This window comes from Ovis aries, chromosome 3, assembly GCF_016772045.2.
Source record: "Ovis aries strain OAR_USU_Benz2616 breed Rambouillet chromosome 3, ARS-UI_Ramb_v3.0, whole genome shotgun sequence".
NCBI classification, from domain to species: Eukaryota; Metazoa; Chordata; class Mammalia; order Artiodactyla; family Bovidae; genus Ovis; species Ovis aries.
The window spans coordinates 187780511-187798616 of NC_056056.1; the positions used below are offsets into that span (position 1 = coordinate 187780511).

The following is an 18106-nucleotide window of genomic DNA, read 5'->3' on the forward strand; positions in this document are numbered from 1 at the left end:
CTTGCTTTGGGCTTTGCCCTTTGTCATCAATCTTTTTTTTAAATTTCATTATTTATGTGCTTGCAAAAATACACGTAATTTGGAAGGACCGGATTCCACATGAGGGGACAGATATAAATCAGGTTGTACAAATATAAATAAGTTTAACCCAAGAAAACTTACCTCTGTGGAGTTAACATTTGGTTAGTTTTTTAATTGTCTGTTTTTTGGATAAAAACTGAATCTTTGTAAGGTGTGTGAAGTATTTGTCCATTTTGTGGATACTTAACTTTAAAATGTTAGATATTAAGACAAATAGCAACCAAAACCACAAATTAATAAGCCATTATCCATCTAATGAATAAATTTAACACAATAAATAAATGCTATTTTAATAAATGTTAAATCCAGTTCATTCAAATGTATATACCATTTTATCATTCATGGAGTAACATTCATCACAAATATAATTACTGACCACCTGTTACATGCCAAGCATTGTTCTAGGGACCATCAATGCAGTGGTTTTGTTTTGATTTGTTTTAAATATAGTCAAAAGTCTCAGTGATACTTCCATTCCAGTTGGGGAGAGAAAAAAATACATATAAATATGGCAAATACATAGTACATAAGAAAGTGGTGCATTCTTAGTAAAAAAATAAAAATAGGGATATGTACTATGAAGAATATCTACGTGAAATTTTAGATCAGGTGGGCAGAAAAGGCCTCACGGAGAGCACAACTTTTACGTAAATGTGACGAAACTAGTCATCCAGATAATCTGAGAAAAGAACTTGCTAGGCAGAGTACACAGCCAGGGCAAAGGCCCTGAGGCCCAGTTTCACCAACATGTTTGAGAATCAGTGAGGAATCCCACATGCCTGAAGTGGAGCAAAAGGGCAATGAGACCTGAGGTCAGAAGGCAACAAGGAGCAAGTACGAAACTAAAGGCCTTGCAGTCCAGCAAGCACTGTGGTTTCTGTCTCTAAGTCACATGTGACTACCACTGTAGGTTTCTCAGAAAGGCATGGGTGACATGATTTATGTTTCAGGAACCATCACGTCACTTTCAGTCTTTTCCAGAAACACTTTAACAGACTGAGCACCTATTAATGGAGATACTTTGGACACAAGGGAAACACTTAACCACAGAGCTCTCATGTTATGGCTGCATTGGCTGCCTCTAAATGCAGGGTGGGAATGGGTTCCTCTAAGCTCCCTTCCCAAAGTGTGCTGAATGGTCAGGAAAACAAGCAGTAAAGAAGGGGCAAGGGAGGAGGGAGAAACAGCCTGAGAAATATGCCAGGAAATCTCTGGTTTCAGAGCATGAAGCAGTTCCCCAAAGAAATCAGCAGACCTGGATACTTAAATCTCCAGAGGATAAACTTGCAGAAAAACGAAAGGTGCAATAATTAGGTATTGAAAGTAATATATCTATTATACAAAGTAAAATATACAATATAAAATATCTAAAATACTATTATACAAAGTAAACTATCTCAAAGTAAGATATATAAAGTAAAATATTTATGCTTGTCAAGGTTGCAGAGATGCGCTAAAAGATGAACCGTACCATCTGCACTTGAAATGGGGAGGTACACCGGCTGGAACAGGGTGGGAGCGCTGGTGTTCGTGTCACGTCACATGAAAATGCTTCAGGTACAGGATGTACTGATACCATTAAGGTTCCCAAAGCAAACAACTGATATTGCCACCATAGACCAAAAATAGACTATCATTCTTTCATACAATTTTCATTAACTTTTATGTAAAAGCAATGAACTTAGAAGCTTATTCATGCATTTTCCTGAAAAACTGAATATCCATTAAATACTTACAAAATAAACTTTTTCTAGCTTCTCTTTTGAATATTTTTGTGACATTCTGTGGAGTTTCTGTGTTTAACACATACTAAAACACCATTTAGCATTGTTTTTAGGGAAAGGGCAGATCTGCCATGCAATCAGTTTTCGAGAAGGATGCCTAGAAAGAGGCTCATTGTTCAGTGACTAAACACCATTCAGAGCCCAATCCACAGATTAACTCATGTACTGGAATCGAAATGACCGTCACAACCACTAGATGGCACTTGATACCACATACTGCTACCAACCTCCCTTGCTATTAGAAGTTATCTTTTCACTGATCATGCTGCAGTCCATGGGGTCGCAGAGTCAGACGCGACTGAGCAACTGAACAATTCACTGTACTCCCTATTTTGAATCGCCATTGGCCCTTTTCAAATAAACTTCCCAGTATTACCAGTAAAGCATCTATTAAGTGCAAAACTCTTTCCTCACAGGACTATTTGTTTTGAGCCACAGCAGATCATTAAAGCACAGTTCAAATGCTAGTCCACCTTTATGGGCAAAATCAGGAGACCAGCTGGCAACACAGGAAATGTATACTAACAGCAATTTTTAAAAAAACGATTTTTAGAGTCAAAAGGAAATCAGAATCTCTTAATGGATAAAGTCGGGGCAAACTTGTCACCCTGTAGCTGTTTTATTCCTGTTCTGATCAGCTACTTTATGTTCTAAGTTTTGGCCTAAGCAACGGGAGATTCACAGTGTGGGGCTGGTAACAAGCGGATATCTACCATTTGACTCTGGAGCCACTCGATGAGTGTTTCCGCTGTAGAGTCCGGGATCTGGCACCTCAAGCCTTCCTTCTCGTCCGCTTCCATCATCTCCAGCAACCCGCGCAGGTCTTCCACAAGGTGCAGGGCTCGCAAGCTTCCCATGAACGGGGAGGTGGGGGACTGGCAATCGAAAATCCCATTGGAATATTCCAGGGCCTTAGAACCTAGGTTTAAAAAAAAAAATCATAGAGCAATGGGATTTATGCTGGATAATATACCAAAGGTGAAGGTGACAAGCAAGTCTAGTCACAGTGAGGAATGACCAAACAAGGATTAGGGAAAAGAGACTTCAATCATGTAAATCTCTCCAAGGGATAGTCATTTGGTGAAAAAATAAATATTACATAATTGATGAGAGATTGTTGTTGTTTAGTCATTGTGTCCAACTCTTTGCGACCCTGTGGACTGCAGCCCACCAAGCTCCTCCCGTCAAGGGATTTGCCAGGCAAGAAAACTGGAGCGGGTTGCCATTTCCTAAATATCAGTGGTCAAACACTTAACAGGGAGGCCAGCTGTGTGGCACAGTAAGAGTAGGATGGGTCTTGGTATAAGATGTGCTGATCTCAAGAAACACAGGTTAAGAAGAGAGCAGATCAGTTTGTGTGGAGCCATGTATTCCCCAAAATAAAAATTAGAAAGCATAAAGTTTTTAAATTCCCCTAGAAAGAAGTTGCATATTGAGGTGAAAATTGCATAGCATAATTTCAAAGGTAAGACAGCCAGCTTACTGCCTAGCCAGTTAACTGCTTAGAATTTAATGTCTGAAGTTCAATAACTTACACATGTACATTGTATATGTACAAGGGAGCATGTGTGGATAAACACTTTCCCCCACAATTTTGTTTGCAGCCTAGCATCAAATGCTCTTGCTAATGTTAGCTTCCAAACATAGTTTTAAAGCCATTTTTGTTTTCTATTATTTTACAGAACACTCTACTACTTAAATACATACACTGACTCACAGTGCATTCTGAAAGCACCCATAGACACTTCTACATCTCTTTGATTTTTATTTTCTGGTCTATCAAACTTACCATCAAATATACATATTAACTTTACACTTAATTTCAACAACTATGATATTTAGGCCATCACCTCACAAATCCAGGTTTCCCTTGTAGCTCAGCCGGTAAAGAATCTGCCTGCAATGCGGGAGACCTGGGTTTGATCCCTTGGTTGGGAAGATCTTCTGGAGAAGGGAAAGGCTACCCACCAGTATTCTGGCCTGGAGAATTCTATGGACTGTGTAGTCCACAGGGTCACAAAGAGCTGGACATGACTGAGCGACTTTCACTTCATTTCTCACAAATCCAAAGGTCTTACAGCTGGATGAGACCTGTGAGCCAACGTGTAAGTTCTCTCTCCAGTTGGCCACAGGGCTTGATCAGTTCTAACAATGGGGAAAGGAATTCTCTTTCAGCTGTTTCATTCCATTGACGTCCCTGATAGTGGACCACAAGATTTGGATCAAGTATCTGCCAAACTGTAATAATGGTAGCCACTGACAGGTATAGTGATGAATGCTAATGGAGCCACATAACCATGTAAATCAGCCTCCTCAGGAAACCCTGCACAGCTGAGATGAGAACTCAGAAAAAAAAGAGGTGAGCAAGTCAGGAGGAGGGAAGAACAGAAAAGCAGCAAAACCCGGACGTTATAACGTCCCATATTCCAGCAGCTTTAAGTATTAGGATCATATAATGCAATGATTTGAAATACATGTGAGCCCATGGCAACCCTCTGTTCTGTTCAGTCTTCAACACAAAACAAAGTGGGAAGAGGGGAGAGCTGTGTATTTAGAAAATTCCCAAATGTTTGCTCTCAGGTCTCCTCTTCTCCCTCTTTACCTCAGTTGGAGAAATACTGATGGTAATTTGAAAATATGAATCCAGATCCTACCCACAAAGCTCTGACTGACTTAGTGTGAGGTGAGAGCTGGGGAATCTTGTTGTCTTAATGACTCTAGTATTGCTCCCGAGGCCCTGCTGGGACTGAGGGATCAAGGACACAATCTAGCGGAATGCGTAACATGTAATCCCTCAGAAATATCACTTCCTGATGAGAGGTAAGGTTGTATATAATCCCTGGGAAGAACCTAAAATGGGTTCTAGTTGTTATATTTTCTGAAATTGTGACAGAGTAAATCCATTCTCTTTCTCATATAACAGTCCTTAAACTATTTAAAAGCATATATCATAGAAAATGGGGCTTCCCTGATGGCCCAGTGGTTAAGAATCTGCCTGCAATGCAGCAGATGCAAGAGATGAGGGTTCAATCCCTGGGTCGGGAAGATCCCCTGGAGAGGGAAATGGCAACCCACTCCAGTATTCTTGCTTGGAAAATTCCATGGATAAGGAGACTGGTGGGCTACAGTCCCTGCTGCCCCTCAAGAGTTGGACATGACTGAGTGACTCAAACAAAAGGACCCACTGTAGAGCACAGGGAACTATATCAATATCTTATAAAAACCTATAATGGAAATGAATCCAAAAAAGCAAGTATAGGTACATGTAACTGAATTACTTCATTGTATACCTGAAACTAACATACCACTGTAAATCAACTATTTTCAATTTTCAACAAGGCAGTTAAAACAGAAATTTTTTTTCAAGAATTAAAAAAATAAAAGGATGCATCATTCCCCAAGCAAGAATACACTTTCCTAGATTAAACATAACCAGTTCCTCAGTTTGTTAAACTCTTCACCTTCATGCACATTCTCTAGATAAGTTTTAGTTTGCCCATGACACTGTGAAAATAATATTCTAAGAACTGAATACAGTATTCAAAATGTGGTCTGATCTACAAAGGAGGTCAAATTGAAAGAAGGTCTCCAAGACATAGAAGTATAATAAAGAGACTATGCAGGTCGCTTCCCTGAAGAGAAGAACCTTCCAAAGAGGAAAACACCTTTGGTTTCTCCGAACTACCAAAGTTGAGTGGGTCCAATTTGTGACCAGAAAAGAGAAGCAGTTGGGGCCAGGACAACTATATCCTGACCCTGGTCACTGGTCAAGGCCAACTGTAACAGGTGCATGCAGGCCAACCCATTCAGACATATCCTTGTTGTAACTGGTTCATTCCCAAATAGATGAAAGTCCTTTTCTTGAGACAAGACACAAAATGTTACAGGAGAGCTTGGTTTGGTGGTGGTTTAGTCACTAAGTCATGTCTGACTCTTGCAACCCCATGGACTGTAGCCTGCCAGGTTCCTCTGTCCATGGGATTTTCCAGGCAAGAATACTGGGGTGGGTTGTTGTTTCCTGCTCCAGAAGATCTTCCCAACCCAGGGATCGAACCCGGATCTCCTGCTATTGTAAGCAGAATCTCTACCTACTGAGCTACTAGGGAAGCCCATGGAAGACAGAGGAGCTTAGGTTGCACTACTCCTGGGGCATCTGCCGGGGGATGAAGGGGCTCATCTACGAGTCAGTCCCCTCACCATGGTGAGAACACAAGGAGATAACAGTCTACTTCTTTTGCTCAGCTTCTGCAACAGAGAATTGCTAAAGATTCTTAAAAAGGATGATCATTTATTTTTTAATTTATTTTTAATTGGAGGATAATTACTGTACAATACTGTGCTGGTTTCTGCCATACACCAACATGAATCATAGGTATACATATGTCCTCTCCCTCTTGAACCTCCTTCCCACCTCCCACCCTCCTAGGTTGTCACAGAGCGCCAGATTTGAGCTCACCAGATTTGAGCACCAAATTGAATGAATTAGCCATTCAGCAAATTCCCACTGGCTATCTGTTTTACATATGATAATGTATGTGTTTCAGGGCTACTCTCTCAATTCATCCCACCCTCGCCTTCCCTCCTCGTGTTCACAAGTCCGTTCTTTATGTCTGCGTCTCCATTGCTGAGACTGGCATTTCAGAAAAAAAGATTCTGGTGGTCTGGGAAAAGGGTGGACTAGAGCAGGAAAGCAAGTATGCCAAGGACATCAAGTGGGAGGGTTATTTAGATAGAGCAGGACAACGGTAGCACAAACACAACAGATTTTAGAGAGGGAAAAAGGGACTGGGAGAATTTGGTAGGAGGCAGAACTGACAGAATTTCACTAAGTGGGGGAACATAAGGGTCATGTCTAGAATGATTTAAACTGCTTTATGAAAGTGTATAGAGGGAGGACTATGAGATTAGCCAAGAAAAAGACACCATATGTGAAACAGATCGCCAGTCCAGGTTCCATGCATGAGACAGGGTGCTCAGGGCTGGTGCACTGGGATGACCCTTAGGGATGGGATGGGAAGGGACGTGGGAGGGGGGCTCAGGATGGGGAACATCTACACCCATGGCTGATTCATGTCAATGTATGGCAAAAACGACTACAATACTGTAAAGTAATTAGCCTCCAATTAAAATAAATAAATTTAAAAAAAAAAACACAACTAGAGGGGCTTCTGAGAAAAGATGGTGAGCTCAGTGTTTTAAATGATGACAAGATGCGTCTATAATAAGACATTACAGGGGGTTATCTCGTTGGCTGGTAGAGATAAAGTCCTGAAGCTTAGCAAAGAATTGGAAAAATAAACAGATGTGAGACTCATTGCTGGGAAAGTGAATGTTAAACTTAAGGGAAAAGATGAGAACATTCCTGAATATTGGGTAGAGCACTAATCCCTCCCTCCAAATGCAGTCCACAGACCACCTGGACCAGAGTCACCTCTACTCTGGTTTGGAAGCCCAGGAAGGTACCAGAATTTTTTGACATTTTAAAACAAAATTTAAGAATAATTCTGGCAGAAATTGGGGAAGAAGGGCAAAGACTGAAACCATGGTGAACCTAAAGGCACTGGAGAAAGCCAATAAATGAAAATATCAAAGTGGAGAGGTAATAAAAGAGTTGCAATAAAAAAAAGCCAAGAGAGCCAAGTAAATGCCATGACTGCGTCTTTTAGAGGATGCAGATTACCTGCTATAATCCCATCCATCTGCTCCAGCGCTGCAGCCAACATGTCACTTGCATCACTCATCATCTTGTTGTCAAGGGCAAATTCGAACCTAGATCTGAAAAAACAATGATGTTTATCATTACATCCTTCAAATGATATATGCTTCCTGGTGGGTTTGATACTTCAACATTAAACTGTAACTCCACCTAGCAGTGACATACAGAGAATTTGTGAAGTATCAGAGCTGAATTAAATGAATCATTTAAGAAACTATGACCAGTCATTGTGTGCCTACTCTACCGCTGGATCTCATGTTATGCCTGATCAGTTAATAAAGTAAGTATGATCCAGTTCTTGCACCCACAGTGTTTAAACTCCAGTAGGACGGTTTCCATGCTGTACTCTGGAGAGCTCTAGGTCTCTGTGAGGGCAACAGAGGTGGCTGTGGAACCCTGCCCAGGGCCACGAGGGATGCTAGATAGATGAGACTTGGTTCTATCTACACTGGCTTCACCCAATTCTGCTCTGTCAATTTTGCCTTTAGTTTTATTTTTTTCCTCAATAAGGAATTACGATGAGATTTGTCTAAGAAAATGATTCGGGAACATACATAATAAGGACATACATACTTACTGGCATTTTGCACTGTGACAATGGCTATCCTGTATTGAGTGCCTGTGAGTGTATATCCTGTATTGAGTCCCAGACATTAATATAAATTACCCATAATCCTTAGTCACGAGAGAAACCCTATTAAATGCACAAATCCCTCTTCATTTCATAATGATTTTTGCCTATAAAGACTGCAAGTAAATACAACAAAAACAAGTTTACAAAGACCAGTTTTTGAACTAGGTCTATCTGATTTCCACTGTAATATTAAATTTTTGTTTCTCTAATCCTATCTAAGAAATACAGTTAGGCTGAAACTGTGTCACAATCTACTCACTCTTTTACCAGCTAAAAAAATAATTTAAAATTATTCTTGTAAAAAATTTGGCCATTAACAGGAAAAAAGGCAAATTATATGATTTTCAATATTAATTAATACATTTCAGGTACCAGCTAATCATCCAAATAAATTCTCCCAACACACTCAAAGATAGCTCCTGCTACTTAGCAGTTACTGTGGTAGAACAAACATCTGGGAAATAAAGCATATGCTGCTTAACAGAAAACTTTGCCCTCTGTTTCCAAGCAACCTAGGTCTTACCACTTTATTTTTACAAACATATTTACAGCCCTGATAAACAGCTGCTTAGATCAATTCTCTATTATGCGTTCACTCTCATAAAATGCCATTAATCATTGTGAAATCTTACTCTGATTGGATAGTTTTCATATATTTCATCTAAGAATTTCAAAGGTCAAAGTCTCTGGCTATGTGGATCACAACAAACTGGAGAATTCTTAAAGAAATGGGACAACCAGACCACCTTACTTGTCTCCTGAGAAACCTGTATGTGGATCAAGCAGCAACAGTTAGAAATGGACATGAAACAACTGACTGGTTTAAAATTGGGAAAGTAGTATGACAAGGTTGTATACTGTCACTCTGCTTATTTGACTTCTATACAGAGTACATCGTCTGAAATGCTGGGGTGAATCGATCACAAGCTGGAATCAAGACTGGTGGAAGAAATATCAACAGCCTCAGATATGCAGATAATACCACTTTAATGGCAGAAATTAAAGAGGAACTCAAGAGCCTCTTTATGAGGGTGAAAAAGGAAAAGAGGAAAAGTAAAAAGCTGACTTGAAACTCAACATTTAAAAAAAACAAAGATCATGACATCCGGTTCCATCACTTCATGACAAATAGAAGGGCAAAAAGTAGAAACAGTGGGAGATCTTGTTTTTTTAGGTTCCAAACTCACTGTGGACAGTGACTGCAGCCTTGAAATTAAAAGATGCTTGCTAAAGATGCTCGGAAGAAAAGCTATGACAAACCTAGACAGAGTATTAAAAGCAGAGACATCACCTTGCTGACCAAGTTTCACAGTCAAAGCTATGATTTTTCCAGTAGTCATGTATGGATGTGAGAACTGGACCATAATGACGGCTGAGCACTGAAGAACCGATGCTTTCGAACTGTTCCTGGAGAAGACTCTTGAGAGTCCCTTGGACAGCAAGAAGACCAAACCAGTCAATCCTAAAAGAAATCAACTCTGAATATTCACTGGAAGGACTGATACTGAAGCTGAAGCTCCAATACTTTGGCCACCTGATGCAAAGAGCCAACACATTGGAAAAGACTCTGAGGTTAGGAAAGATTGAAGGCAAAAGGAGAAGAGGGTGGCAGAGGATGAGACGATTAGCTAGCATCACCAACTCAATGGACATGAATTTGTGCAAACTCCAGGAGATAGTGGAGGACAGGGGAGCGTGGTGTGGTACGATCCATGGGGTTGCAAAGAGTTGGACATGACTTGGTGACTGAACAATAACAAAGAATTTCCCAGAATTTACTCCCTTCAGAAGGTATAAAATATCACTATCATTTTATGTATAAATACTACAGCACAAAAACACCCAAGGCATGCATTTACAGTCACCCAGAAATCAAGGGGCTAATAAGTTAGGTTATAAACCTAGGCGTTCTCAAAAATCTAATACCACATTTAGCTAGTGCACAGTCCAGAGAGGTAGGGCAGAAATTTAATGATCACACTTCAGCCTCAAATACTCAAGAGACATGAAGGATTAAGCCAAAGAGTGTATGATCCTTGAATTTCACATAATTAAGTAGCCTACATTTCCTTTCATTTTAAAGTTGAACTTCAAAGAGCTCTAGATAGATGCTCTCTATCTATCTGTATTTGTGTGTGTGTGTGTTTATAAATAAGACAGACAGACAGATACATGCCAGGCTCAGCTATAAACATGGGAAATATCAATAAAATAAAATTATGCTCACATTAGAAAAGCTCTCATCACCCCACTAAATCTTTGCAGGTAACTGCAATTTGTGTAGAGCAAGAACACTTTTTCAAGAAAGACAGGTAGTTATCTATTTCTTCTCTGTCCCAGTGAACCTTTCAAATGCTAAGACATGGAGGTATGAGAACCTAGGTGATGCTTTTTAAAATGTTGGAGAAGAACCAATTTTTTAAAAAAATTTCCAGTTTATTAGAGACCAAGTCTTTGTTTAATATAATATGATGCAAACATTAAAGTGCTATAGAAGTTTATAGATGCTTACTCTCAATCTCTATACCTATCACATAGCAGCCTACATGTAATAATAAGGAAAAGACAAGACAGTAAACACAATTAATAAATATGTACATAATATGGCAAAGGTGGTAGGTGCTAAGGGAGGAAATTTGAGCAGTTATCCTCAGGGAGTCAAGGGGTCAGGAATTTGGAGAGGTCCCTGATGGCTCAGTGGTAAAGGAACCTGCCTGCCAATGCAGGAGACACAAGAGATACAGGTTCTATCCCTGGGTGTGGAAGATTCCCTGGAGGAGGAAATGGCAGCCCACCCCAGGATTCTTGTTCGGAAAACTCCATGGACAAAGGAGCCTGACAGGCTACAGTCCACGGAGTCTCAAAGAATTCTACATGACTGAAAGACTGGGCATACACAGGCACACAAATTAAATCGAGTTGTCAGGAAGAATGACAGATTCAAAGATCAAAGACTTCTTTAAATTTAGTTCAATATAGGTGGTAGTTCAGTGGTTTCCGAGTATAAAATCACTACAAATTGATTTAAAAACAGGACAGGTAAAGACATGAATAGACATATAACAAAAGGGAAACATTTTCACCAATATAAAATATGAAGAGATGCTTAATGTTATCAATACTCAAAGAATTTAAGATAGCAATGTGGTATCATTTTATATTCAGTCCGTTGGCAAAACAACGGAAAGTACTAAGTACTGTACAAGGATGTGAATTCACAGACTCTCTAACAGAATGGTAATGGGAATGCAAAATGGGCTAAAATGAAAACAAAAGCAGGTAGAAACTATGGGGGATTTAGCTCTTGAGTAAAGGTAACCATACATAACGAGTGAGGTTCACATTCATACATCTTTTCACTTGTGGGCACTACCTCCGTCCACATGATGCAAAGTGATTAGGGCTTATGAAGGAAATCACAATCTTACTGGCTCAATGGATAGAAGAGGGTAAAGTTCTTACACTATGCACAAAGATGTTCAATACCAATTCACATCAGGCTGTGATAAGAATATATAATATAATCCATCCAAACTGTACAAAGACAAAGTAAAAAGCCAGTTGAGTTGATGAGATAGAATGTTAATAAAATCCTCAATTAATCTAAAAGAAGGAAGTAAAGGTGAAACAATGAACTGATGGGAGAAAAAGAAATCAAGTGGCAAGTGATAAATTTAAACTCAATCATATAATCTACCATTACATTAAATGTAAATGGAATAAACTTTTAATAAAAGCCTAAGACTGTCAGACTAGTTAAATGTAAAGACATATGAAATATAAGAATGAAAAATAAGATATTGCACACACAGTAAATAAGCCTGGGAAAGGAGGATTCGCCATATTAATATGTGAAAAGTGACTTTCAATCAAGTATTACTAGAAAGAGGGATATTTTATAATGATAAGAGTCAATTTATCACAAATGTTTCTGCAACTAATAACAGAGCTTCAAATAACATGAAGCAAAAACTGACACAACTAAGGGAGAATTACACAATTCAGTCCATTTATATTTAATAGTCAATACAGTTGGATGTAAATCTACTGTCCTGCCGTTTTTTCTCTGTTTATCCCACCTTTCATTTGTTCCTCCTTTTCAACCTTCTTTCGGAATGACAGACAAGGTAGGAAAAAAATCAGGTAATAATGCAGACTCTAGCAATACTATCACCCATCTTGACCTAAATCAATTTACAAAACAAAACATCCAAATGCAGAACATATTCTTTTCAACCCACATGTTATACACACTAGGCCAGGCCATGCGTGTATGCAAGGCCACAAAATAAGTCTCAACAAAAATAAACTCAAAATGGATTAAAGATCTAAATGTAAGATCAGAAACTATAAAACTCCCAGAGGAGAACATAGGCAAAACACTCTCAGACATAAATCACAGCAGGATCCTCTATGATCCACCTCCCAGAATTCTGGAAATAAAAGCAAAAATAAACAAATGGGATCTAATTAAAATTAAAAGCTTCTGCACAACAAAGGAAAATATAAGCAAGGTGAAAAGACAGCCTTCTGAATGGGAGAAAATAATAGCAAATGAAGCAACTGACAAACAACTAATCTCAAAAATATACAAGCAACTTATGCAGCTCAATTCCAGAAAATAAACGACCCAATCAAAAAATGGGCCAAAGAACTAAATAGACATTTATCCAAAGAAGACATACGGATGGCTAACAAACACATGAAAAGATGCTCAACATCACTCATTATTAGAGAAATGCAAATCAAAACCACAATGAGGTACCACTTCACACCAGTCAGAATGGCTGCGATCCAAAAAGCTGCAAGCAATAAATGCTGGAGAGGGTGTGGAGAAAGGAACCCTCCTACACTGTTGGTGGGAATGCAAACTAGTACAGCCACTATGGAGAACAGTGTGGAGATTCCTTAAAAATTGCAAATAGAACTACCTTATGACCCAGCAATCCCACTGCTGGGCATACACACCGAGGAAACCAGAATTGAAAGAGACACATGTACCCCAATGTTCATCGCAGCACTGTTTATAGTAGCCAGAACATGGAAACAACCTAGATGTCCATCAGCAGATGAATGGATAAGAAAGCTGTGGTACATATACACAATGGAGTATTACTCAGCCGTTAAAAAGAATTCATTTGAATCAGTTCTGATGAGATGGATGAAACTGGAGCCGATTATACAGAGTGAAGTAAGCCAGAAAGAAAAACACCAATACAGTATACTAACACATATATATGGAATTTAGGAAGATGGCAATGACGACCCTGTATGCAAGACAGGGAAAGAGACACAGATGTGTATAACGGACTTTTGGACTCAGAGGGAGAGGGAGAGGGTGGGATGATTTGGGAGAATGACATTCTAACATGTATACTATCATGTAAGAATTGAATCGCCAGTCTATGTCTGATGCAGGATGCAGCATGCTTGGGGGCTGGTGCATGGGGATGACCCAGAGAGATGTTATGGGGAGGGAGGTGGGAGGGGGTTCATGTTTGGGAACACATGTAAGAATTAAAGATTTTAAAATTTAAAAAATAAAAAATTAAAAAAAAATTAAAAAATTAAAAAAAAAATTCCAAACGGAAATTAAAGGATCATACAGAGGAGTAAGAACAGCAACCGAAAGTGGTAAAGTACTAATGTTAAGAACAGAGCTTCCATATTTATTAAAAGTCTGACTTGTCCACGCTTGAGCTATTTTAGTGGCCACCTAACTTCATGAGCATCTGTGTTAATAAGGTTATGTCAATTTTTATGCCTGAGTCAAACTATTTTAAAAAATAGAAAACTTAAATAAAAGGCCTCAGAAAATCTCACGCTATATCAAAAATTTCCTATATTATCAGAAACATTTCTGAGAGGAAGATTCCCCAGGGCATCTTCACATACTTAATACAATGGATTATTCCTCCACGGTGAAAAAGACTAATAAACATAACATTACCTGGAGCAAAAGAAGTCAGACATAAATGACTATGCATTGTGTGATTCCTTTTATGTAAAATTCCAAATAGTTAATCTATGGTGATAGAAAGTACAACAATAGTTTCTTGCAGGAAGTGGTGAATGATTCAAGGAAATTCTGGGGACTTTCGTTCAATATCTTGATGGATATATACAAGCTTATACATTTGTCAAAACTCATCAAACTATACATTTAAGATGTGTTCGTTTCACTGTATGTAAGTTTCACCTCAAATTTTTAAAATCAGGGTTGAAGATGGCTGTTAGAAATTAGAAGTGAAACAATATTTTTATTTTTTGGAACAATATTTTAAAATGAACCAAATAAATGAATGAATGTAAGTAGGATATGCAGGCCTTATATGATAATATATCATGAATAAAGAATAATGAATAATCCAATTATATGCACCTGAGGTCTAAAATTAAACTCAGAATATCCAGCTTCCTATGTTTGGACTCTTTCCTTACCTAGAAACCTGTTGTCATCTTTTGGACACACAAAACCACTTAGAAAATAAAAACTTTACCATCTAATAATTCCCACACAATACCAAAATTATTTCTGGATTCTAAATAGCTAATATACACTTATTTGAATGACTTGTTGACGGAAAAGGCACCAGAAAATACAACTACCAACAACAAAGGAGTGTGGTTTGGGTTCAAGGTCATAGTTCAAACTGAAGAAAGCCTTTACTATGGCTGGATGGCATCACTGACTCAATGGACGTGAGTCTGAATGAACTCCGGGAGTTGGTGATGGACAGGGAGGCCTGGCGTGCTGCGATTCATGGGGTCGCAAAGACTCGGACACGACTGCGCGACTGAACTGAACTGAACTGATGTAAATAGAGATCAGTTCTGCTTTAAGGAGACCTCAGTCTAGTGGTTTCCTATTCTAACGGTTTAATGAAAAGAAGTTCAGAAAGTCTTGGAAAATCAAGCTCCTGGAGGTAACATTCATATTTTACAGTAATGGTAAAGCACTACCAATGAAGAAATATTTTGGGTGTATTTCAAGCTTGGTCAGGACCCATTTAGAGCAGATTTGAGTAAGGTAAAATATCAGGGAAAGTTCCAGCAATGGGTGTGGTGGCTTAAAGGTTGGCAGAAAACCACAACTTTTACAGGGTTGTTGACTAACTGGTGTTCTAGGTCGGAAGAGCTGCCCAGTCTCTCCATGAAGTATGAAAGAAAGACTGTAAGAAAACTACAGAATCTGTTTCTAAACTTTGGTGAGAATGACGTTTGTCCTAACTTTCTCAGCTTTCCTTAAGTAAAATGTTTTAAGTTTGCAAGAGAACTATGAATTCCATGTCCAGAGACAGATACTAAGGACACGTAAAAGAAGAAATCCCTTCAGTGAATGAGAGAATGTTTACACACATTCAACTAGGCTGGTGGAGCACCATGTTATTATATGTGGCCATTATGAAAACAATATAGTTTCATGTAAATTACCCAAGATCTCTCATCAATTTTTTTCCCCCAAGATGCTCATGAGGGATGTCAATCAATCACAAGATGATTTCCCATGCAGGCAGCAATACAATCTTAGCAAAGAAATGTCTTAAAAACTGGACTAGGGCTTTTTGTCCCTTTCCGGCCTTCAAGATGTCGAAGAGAGGACATGGTGGGTCCTCTGGTGCGAAATTCCAGATTTCCTTGGGTCTTCCGGTTGGAGCCATGATCAACTGTGCTGACAACACAGGAGCCAAAAATCTGTATATCATCTCTGTGAAGGGGATCAAGGGACAATTGAATAGACTTCCTGCTGCTGGTGTGGGTGACATGGTAATGGCCACAGTCAAGAAAGGCAAACCAGAGCTCAGAAAGAAGGTACATCCAGCAGTGGTAATTCGACAACGAAAGTCATACCGGAGAAAAGATGGTGTGTTTCTTTATTTTGAAGATAATGCAGGGGTCATAGTAAACAATAAAGGCGAGATGAAAGGTTCTGCCATCACAGGACCAGTTGCAAAGGAATGTGCAGACTTGCGGCCCAGGATTGCATCCAATGCTGGCAGCATTGCATGATTCTTTGGTGTATTTGTAAAAAAAATAAAAATTATTTGCTCCCCCCACCCCCCCAAAAAAAAAAACTGGACTAGGAAGGATTGTTGAGTGCTTCTCGAAGTGTGGGGACTGCCCAGCAGTGGCACAGCATCATCCGTGAGCTAGTTCAGATGTAAATCCTTGGCCAAGATCCACTGAATCTGAATTCTAGGAGCAAGGTTTGTGTGAGCTGCCACGCGACTCTGCTGCCCACTCCGTCACTGTGCTAGAGCACAAGCAGTCCTCTTTCCTCCTGGAACAACAAGCCCCACCCAGAGGGGTTGGGAACAGGCTACCAAGGTAAACAAGGGCAGAGCTCCTCTCCCCACCTCCTGCTTCTACTTTTGATCTAAAAAATAACAGCTCTGAAGAGGCAATTCAGGTTTTAACCAGTAAAATCTCTCCCTACTAAGTTGTTATGCCTACAACTTTTAAGATTCTTATAGAATCCTCGCTTTCTGGTTCTCTGCTATGTATACATTATCACGTATTTCCTCCTCCACACAGTATTATTAGTCCAAATCCTTTCACCTCCAGTCTGCTCTAACATCCCTAGAAAATGAATTCAAAATCAACTGAAAAGGGCAGCACAGTAAGGAGTGGGGGTTGAGGGGCAGGAAAAGTGCTGAAAACAGCAGGGATGTTGGCAGTGGGGTTGATGTCGATGTTATAACACACATGTAAAAAGTCTGGTCAAACTGTAAAAATAAGTATAATATTGATGGCAGAACTGGAAATATGAACATCGCGTATTTGGTGATATTAAGGAATTATTTTAGTGTTTATGGCGTATTAGGGATGACCAAATATTCATGGATGAAATGATACGACATCCGGAATTTGCTTTAAAATAACGAAGGAGGACACTTCCTTGGTGGTCCAATGATAAGACTCTGTACTCCCAATGCAGGGGGTATGGGTTTGATCCCTCGTTGGGGAACTAAGATCCCATATGCTGCACAGCACAACCAAAAAATTAAGATAAAACTAAAATAAATAAATAAAAAGAAGGCAAGAAAGGGTAGAGATATAGATGACACAAGATTAGTCATGATTTGAAAATTGTTGAAGATGGGTGATAAGTACATAGGGGTAACACTATACTATTTTATCTACATTTTCATATATTTGAGAATTTCCATAATAAAATATTTAAACTTTTTTACCCATGTCTTTAGACAATAGAATTTTCAAACACTCTTGACCCTGATATAATTGGCTTAAATATTTTATTTTTCTAGCATAACCTCAAGCATACCAAGAGCTCACCAAATATTTACAAATCAAATAAGAAAGTACATGTTATGTTACCCACCTGCATAAACACAAACACACACTCAGAAAATGGAATAGCCTCTCACAGAGAGATGTAAGGCAAAGCACAAAAGAGGGCATGTTCATGACTGTGTGTTAGAAAAAGATTACTTTCGTGCTCACTAAAATGAAGAGCCATAAAAATGGTTAAGTATTCAAACAAACAAAGCAGCAAGGAAAACAGGACAAAAGAAAAGGAAACGAACGTTTTGGCTCTTTGCTATTAATATTTAGGAATGATAACAAAAAGGCAGATGATTTCAAAAGTTCATTACAATAAGCCAAGATCTTTTACTTCTTGCATAAAAGGATGTTGCTGCTATTTGAAAGACTAATGTGTATTAGATGCCAGTAAATCGGAAGATCTTGTGATAAACTGAAAGAATGCCCTATTTCTCTCTGCTGTGGCTGCTGTTGTTCAGTCACTCAGTCATGTCTGACTCTTTCCGCCCCGTGGATTGTAGCCCGCCAGATTCCTCAGTCCTCCACTATCTTCTGGAGTTTGCTCAAATTTGTGTCCATTGAGTTGACGATGCTATCTAATCATCT

The 18106-nt window shown here is 39.1% G+C and overlaps 2 protein-coding genes across 43 annotated transcripts in view; one reads left to right on the forward strand and one right to left on the reverse strand.

Annotated features, from left to right (window-relative positions):
* Positions 1-18106, reverse strand: part of PPFIBP1 (PPFIA binding protein 1) — a 206946-nt gene that overhangs the window by 66282 nt on the left and 122558 nt on the right. For all 42 annotated transcript variants that reach the window (XM_060413265.1, XM_060413279.1, XM_060413275.1 and 39 more), the window contains 2 exons: positions 7546-7640; positions 2579-2784 (listed from right to left, as the gene is read on the reverse strand). In XM_060413265.1, coding sequence (XP_060269248.1) covers positions 2579-2784; positions 7546-7609 — 270 coding nt within the window. In that variant the 5' untranslated portion in view covers positions 7610-7640. The remainder of the gene's footprint in view (positions 1-2578; positions 2785-7545; positions 7641-18106) is intronic.
* LOC105614819 (large ribosomal subunit protein uL14-like) lies at positions 15786-16268 on the forward strand. Its single transcript, XM_042247362.2, has one exon. The coding sequence runs from the start codon at positions 15803-15805 to the stop codon at positions 16223-16225; it is 423 nt and encodes a 140-aa protein (XP_042103296.1). The 5' UTR covers positions 15786-15802; the 3' UTR covers positions 16226-16268.

Bases quoted from the DNA above. Each gene is read 5' to 3' on its own strand.
- LOC105614819 (XM_042247362.2), top strand. From the start codon at position 15,803: ATGTCGAAGAGAGGACATGGTGGGTCCTCTGGTGCGAAATTCCAGATT.